Source organism: Leptopilina heterotoma, unplaced genomic scaffold (assembly GCF_015476425.1).
Source record: "Leptopilina heterotoma isolate Lh14 unplaced genomic scaffold, ASM1547642v1 Lhet_217, whole genome shotgun sequence".
NCBI lineage: Eukaryota > Metazoa > Arthropoda > Insecta > Hymenoptera > Figitidae > Leptopilina > Leptopilina heterotoma.
Window position 1 is genome coordinate 1,300,862 of NW_025110934.1, and position 7,347 is coordinate 1,308,208.

General features: G+C 25.3%; 1 protein-coding gene across 1 annotated transcript; it reads left to right on the plus strand.

Annotated features, from left to right (window-relative positions):
• Positions 1–397: 397 nt before the first annotated feature.
• LOC122501822 lies at positions 398–6,487 on the plus strand. Its single transcript, XM_043611585.1, has 3 exons — positions 398–2,847; positions 3,275–3,656; positions 6,403–6,487. The coding sequence occupies exon 1, from the start codon at positions 1,012–1,014 to the stop codon at positions 2,215–2,217; it is 1,206 nt and encodes a 401-aa protein (XP_043467520.1). The 5' UTR covers positions 398–1,011; the 3' UTR covers positions 2,218–2,847; positions 3,275–3,656; positions 6,403–6,487.
• Positions 6,488–7,347: the final 860 nt, after the last annotated feature.

Sequence of the window (7,347 nt, forward strand, 5' to 3'; positions counted from 1 at the left end):
TGGTAAATTTACTAATAATCAAAATTTTGTAAAATTGAGTTGTAAATAAAATGATTTGAAAATTTATAAAGTAATTAAAATTAGGAAGGGTCATAATTTAAATTTTTAGAAATTATTAAAATTCATAAATTTTACTAATTTTCCCAAAATTTCCATTATTTTTTGTTCAAAGAATTTTGTCAAGGAAAATAATTTGAATGTCAGTAAATTGTCAGGAAAATTGATAAATTGAAATTTATGACTATAAAAGATTTTATAAAAGTTCTCCAAATTTATTGTAAACCGCAAAAATGTGAATAAAGTAATTTATGTGTTACTTTCTATTTATAATTGTATTGTTTGCATTCTTATTTTGTTCCGACCACTTTCTACGACAATAATTATTGGAACTGAAATTTTTTTCCAGTTACTCATTCTCAGATCAGTAAACGTCGAAAATCAACATTTTGCGGTTACTCGGAGAGGCAATTTAAACGTATTATTGATAATAAAAGCAAAAGTGATTACCAATTCCTGCGAAACTTGCAGGAAGAAATTAATCATTCAAATAGGCCGCCAACTATTCCTACAAACCCCATTTCATCAAGTGTTGGAGATGTAGGTAATAAGAAAACACCATCTGCATCACTGATTGATAATACATTACATAAATGTATAACGGATGCTTACAGTTCCTGTGAATCTGACGAGGATGCGCAATTTTCTTTCATAACATCTAACAAAATAAATTCTAAAAATAAGAATGTAACCGGTGTTTTTAATATTAACGACTCAGATGAAATTGAGCAACCTTCTTTTTACTTCGACAAAAATAGTTTTCAAGACAATAAGCAATTTTTTAATTTTTATGACAGCTCTGACTCATCTTCAGTAGATTTAACTGATTTTGAAAATCAGAATGATTTATCAAACGACGAAGTTTCAAACGAGAATATTTTTGACAATATATCAACTGCATCGGAAAATGCAGAAATCGACGATGGAAATAAAGAAAAACCGAGTTTAATAAGTATGTTACGCGATTGGGCACTGATGTACAAAATCACGTTAGTAGCTCTGACTGCATTATTGTTGATCTTAAGAAACTATACTCAACATTCATACTTACCAATGGACGCCAGAACTTTATTAAAAACTGAAAGAAATACGGAAACATCTCAATTTGGTGGTGGTGAATATCTTCACTTTGGATTGGAAAGAGCCGTGCGATCGATTCTTAGAGAGTATAAAAGAAAAGGAATAACTTTGAATCATGTTAGATTAGGTATAAATGTTGACGGTTTGCCCATTTTTAAATCTACTAATGAAGGACTGTGGCTTATTTTATGTTCTGAATTGAATTCTAAACAAGTTTATCCTGTTGGAGCGTTTTTTGGTAGGGGAAAACCAAATGATGCAAATGAATTCCTAAAGCAATTCATAGATGAGGCTACGAAGGTGATAAATGATGGTTTGAAAGAGGAAAATGTTCGTGTATCGATTGAATATTTAAGCTGTGATACTCCAGCGAAAGCTTTTATTTTATATTTAAAGGGCCACACCGGATATGACAGTTGTACAAAGTGCAATATAGAAGGGGTCTATGTTCTACATGAGCGTAAACGACAGGAAAATAAAAAGGGGAAAGGGAAAAAGTCTGGTAACACCTGTTTTCCAGGAATTGGTCCTTTTAAATTAAAGACTGATGATAACGAAATAGATTCAGATGTTCATCCAATATTCGCTGACCTTCCTGGATTCGGGTTTATATCTTCTGTCCCCTTGGACTATATGCATCTGATTCTTCTCGGTGTCATGAAACGTTTAATAACTCTCTGGATAAAAGGGCCTACAACAGTGAAGATATCAACAAATCAAGTAAACAGTATTTCAAAAAAGTTATTGACATTACGTCACAGCTGTCCAGTGGAGTTTGCAAGGCGTCCAAGGGGACTTTTTGACTGCGTACATTGGAAGGCCACTGAATTTAGGACCTTTCTCCTTTACACGGGTCCAATTGTTCTAAAAAATATCCTGAAATCTGATGTATATGCACATTTTATATTGTTTCACAGTGCAGTTACAATATTGGTTAACGATAATCATATTCGTGATGCTAACAATATTGATTATGCGCATGATCTCTTGACCCAATTCGTTAAAGAATTTCCAAGTATTTATGGCAAGAGATATGTAAGTCAAATGTTCACAACTTATTACACATTTGTAAAGATGTAAAACGGTTCGGTTCGTTGGATAAATTCAGTGCGTTTAAGTATGAAAATTTTATGATGTCAATTAAAAACATGATCCGAAAAGGAGAAAAACCACTGCAACAACTATCAAGAAGATTTGGTGAAAAGGAAAAGGCCGACGAGGAAAGAGTAACAACCGATTTATCGTCTAATATATCAAGAATAAAACTTGAACAACAGCATCGCGATGGACCACTCACCAGGGAAACATCTTCTAATGTTGAACAATTTAAAATATTAAAAAACGAAGCTTTTACATTTAACTGCAATGATTCAAAAGATGCTTGCGTTTTATTGGAGGATGGACATTTTTTAATAATAGAAAATATTATAAGGTTTAAAAATGGAAACATTTGTGTCATTGGAATTAAGTATTTCGCAATTGATAAATTATACGACAATCCAGATTCGAGTCTCTTCAATATAAATATCGCCAATAGTACCAGCTCAGAAAAACAATTAATAAAAATTGAAGATGTTCACACAAAAGTGTGGAAAGTACCATGTGCGAGGGGAATAATGACCATTCCTTTGGCACATAAACCTTGAGAGAAAAGTGCAGAAAATCGAGGTTTTTCCAAATATTTCCGTTCCAGTACACATTTTGAAAGCAGTAAGTTATTTTCGATTCTGTCTTAAATTTAATACTATAATAACAGTTATTAGAAGAATGTATTGATTTGAAACATATTTTTTAAAATAATTTTCTACTTTATTTTGTTATCTATTATTTATTTAATTATTTAATTTATTCCAAATTTAATTTGAAGACTTCTCTCTTAAATTGAATAAACCATTAAATTTTCGATTCTCAGATTGTTTCAAATCACTTAATTTGTCGATATTATTAAGGATTTTAAATTATAATAAAAAAGCATAAAAATTACAATAATTATTTTTCGCACAATTTTTAAGAAGTTGATAATGTTATAAAGAAAATTTTAATCATCAGTATTCAAAATGCTAATCATGGAAAATTAAAATTTTCAATGAATTTCATTGACACTTAATGTATTTAATAATAAATTACTATTTTTCAGTTTGAGGTGTCAAGAGTGACTCACGCGCTCACTACCTGTTTTCCGAGATGACAATTTACACCAATTCTTCGATTATTTCTTTCGATACGTTTTAGAAGAGATAAAAATTATTAGAGAGGATTTTTTTAATTTTATGGCCTTATAAAAAAAGTAAGACGAATATCAAAGCATAATTTTCTCGAAAGGAAGGAAGCAGTTTATAATAAAAATCATTTTTTGGAGTCAACTTTGATTGCAATCTCTACGTTTTGACCCAAGTTTTAGAAGAGCTACAATTACTTCAGACAGGATTTTTAAATTTTGTGGCTGTACCAAAGAAAAATTCTGGATGAATTCCAAAAATAAATTTCTCGAAAGATTGCAACCTCTACGTTTAATACAGGTAGTTACTTTCTTTAATTTCGTTATCCATTTTGCTCATGTGCCATTCTTTTCATTCATTTTCATTTTACAATTTTTTATTTAAAAAAAAACTTTACATCACATTTAATCAAAACTATAACAATTATGCAAACGTTTTAAATTTAAATAGTTTTAATAAAAAAAATTATTCTGAAAAATTTAAGTAAAATTCTTTGGGAAAATTTAAATTACTTTTTAAAACTCTAACAAAAGTTTTTGGAGAAATTCTATTTTTTGCAATATAATTTAAATGGAATTTTTAATAGAATTTAATTATTTTTAAAAAGGTTAACAAAATTTGTTATTAAAGTTTTAAATATTTTTTTCTAAAAATTTTAACTACAAAAAAATTGAATTTCAGTCTTAAAGATACTTTTAACTGTTTTTTAACATTAATTATCGAGTAATAAACTTGATTGCATTATCAGGGTAGCCACAGGTCAGGGAATTGAGGGAAAAGTCAGGGATTTTTATTAAAGTACTGGAAAAAGTTAAATTTTTAAAATTCATAAGAAAATTTTGAATTTTGATGTTCTTTTTGTTTCCCTCGTAAACTATGAAATTACTGCAAATTTTAATACAAAACCTTTAATTTTTTCTATTTCTGTCAATAATTTCTTTTTAAATAACTTAATTTTTCAGGAACTATCATAAAATTGTTACTTAGAAATTATTTAATGAATAATTTTTACAATTTTTATAAATACTAGATTGTTAGAGGAATTTTAGTTAAAAAAATTTTTAAAAATTAAATTTTGGAAAAGTTACAAATGATTCCCGAAATTCAATTATTTTCAAAAATTATAAAAATTCTTGGCAAAAATTTAATTATGTTCAAAAATTAAAAAAAAATTCTCAAAATTTCAATTATCTTTATAAACAATAAAATTCTTCAAGAAAATTCAAATATTTTTATTACAAAATTTTAATAAAACTTTTAGCAAAATTTCACAGGAAATAAATTATTTAATTTTTAATAAATTTCTTCGAAATAATTCAATTATTTTCATAAGTAATCAAATTTTCTCAGAAATTCAATTATTTAAAATACAAAATTTCATTAAATTTTTCGATAAATATGAATTATTTAAAAAGATTTTTATAAAATTCATCACAAGAATTCAATTATTTAAAAAAATTTAACAAAGTTCTTTTTATGAATTCAATTATTTTTATAAACTTGAATTAAATTCGTTGCAAGAATTCAATTATTTATAAAAATTTTAAAAATAATAAAATTCTTTACAAAAATTCCGTTATTTTTATAAACTTGAATATAATTCAAATTTAATTATTTTCAAAAGTAATAAAATTTTTTGCAGAAATTCAATTATGTTTAAAAATTAAAAAAAAATTATCAAAATTTAAAGTATCTTTATAAATAATAAAATTCTGCTCCGAAATACAATTATTTTAGAAAAATTTTAATAAAATTCTTGGGAAAATTTTAATTATTTTCATACATAATAAAACTCTTCGCAGGATTTTTATTATTTTTGATACAATATTTTAATCGAATTCCTCGAAAAATGTTATTATTCTTACAAAATTTTATTAAAATTTTTAAAGAATTCAATTATTTAAAAATTTGATGATAAAATTCCTTAAGAGAATTCAATTTCAACAAACATTAAATTATTTATTTTTTAATTTAAATAATTGTTTTCTTCTAGAATTTTTAAATAAAAATTTATTTAAAAATGAATTACCAAATAATTGATTTATTATTTATGAAAATAATTGAATTCTTGCAACGAATTTTTTTACATTTTTTTCAAATAATTGAATTTTTTGAGAAATTTAACTATTTTTTAAAATAAATCAATTCTCGCGAAGGATTTTTGTAAATAATTAATTTTTTTTGAAAAATTTTATAGTGTTTTGTAATAATATTCTTATACGTTGTTGAATTTCAGAAAGGTTTAAATTTGAATGTTTTGAAGAATTTTAATTCCTACGGAAAAATAATAATGATTAAATGTTTATTTAAATAAGAAGTTATTAATGTTTTGGAATAATTTTACTTTTGAAGAAATTTGTAAATAAATGTAATAGAACTTTTTTGAGTATCTAATAATTTTTAGAGTGAATCAGAATATTCTTTAGGGTCAGGGAAAAAGTGAAAAATTTGTCTGGAAATCAGGGAAAAGTCAGGGAAAAATAAAATTAAATATTTGTGGCAACTCTGATTATTTCTTAGTTTGTTAATATTTTTACTTTTTCTAGAGGTAAATTTATGTAATTTGATTTTACTTTGACCGGCATTCATTTTTTTAACAGACATTTGGTTTTTAGTGACAGTTCGACCTCTTGAACAACTTTTGTCAAAATCAACAACCTATTTAAATTTTTCTTTTCTGCGGAATAAACATAAAATATCAAAAAATATGCAAACAATTGAGTTTTAAAAGGTTATTTTTGTTTCTTCTATTTACATTTAAATTAAATAAAAAGTGATCATGACTTTCTACAAAGTTATTTAACTATATGTTTTTAAATGTCTATAAAATCGATAGTTCGAAGTTCCTTTTAGGTCACTTCAATGAAAATCACATTTTGCAGTTTTCTTCATTGGTATTATGTGGCGTTTATTTAAAAGAGAAAAGAAACTACAATCTATATAGTGGGGGAAATATCGAAGTTACAAAAATTAAAATGAAATTACTTATTTACTCTCTAATATAATACCTAGAATATTTTTTTAATAGAAATTTTGAATTCGGTAGATACTTGATGGAAACTGAGCAACATGGACCACAGATTACAACGAGAATCAATTTGATGAATCAAAATAGATGTTTGTGAAAAATTGCCTGCAGCCTATACGTATAAAGATAACGTTGACAATACCTGTGACTTCAACAAATTGAATATTCATCAAATATTTTATACATTATAATGAAGAAGTTTTATTTCTTTTTACTATATAAATTGTGTCTGCGGACTATCAAATTAGAATTTTATTTAACCTATTTTTTCAATTAGAAATTTTATTTATTTATTAAAATTAATTGTCATGTAACGTAATTTTTTAGTATAAATCGTAGTAGAGCTGTTCAACTATAATTCTATTATTATACGTAAAATTTTATTTCTATAATTATGTGTACTTTTTAAATTAAAATATGTACTAATTTTACAAAAATAAGAAATTACCAGTAAAATAAATATAAATATATCTATAATTCTATAATTTATGTTTTATTTACTTCTCCCTGTGTCTGATTATGTACAATTTTTAATATTTTTTGTAATTTACTTAATTTTTTAAAAACTTTCACATTTACGCTCTTTTTTAAATTTACAGAATATTTAATGATTATATTTAACGAATTTCGCTTTTAAATTTCCTTAAATCTTTCGAAATAATTTGCAATAATATTTGCGATTAATATCTCACATACGGAAAAATGAAGCTTATTGACCAAAAAATTGGTGGTCGTCTGAAGAAAATTGGTTAACTCTCAGATTCTAGTTCAGACAAATTTCAATTCAATAATTGAAATTTAGAAAATGTTCAGAACATATTGTTATTACTTTCAGATATCAATATTAAATAGTCATAAACGAGGTTACCTCCCTTGTTCCATACTTTGCTTTATACAACAAAGGCGTATTATTTTTATAGCTGGTCCTGGGAGCGGTGTCTTCGTGTATTTGATAACTTGATA

Excerpts from the sequence above, each read along its gene's own strand:
- LOC122501822 (XM_043611585.1), top strand. The coding sequence starts at position 1,012 with ATGTTACGCGATTGGGCACTGATGTACAAAATCACGTTAGTAGCTCTG.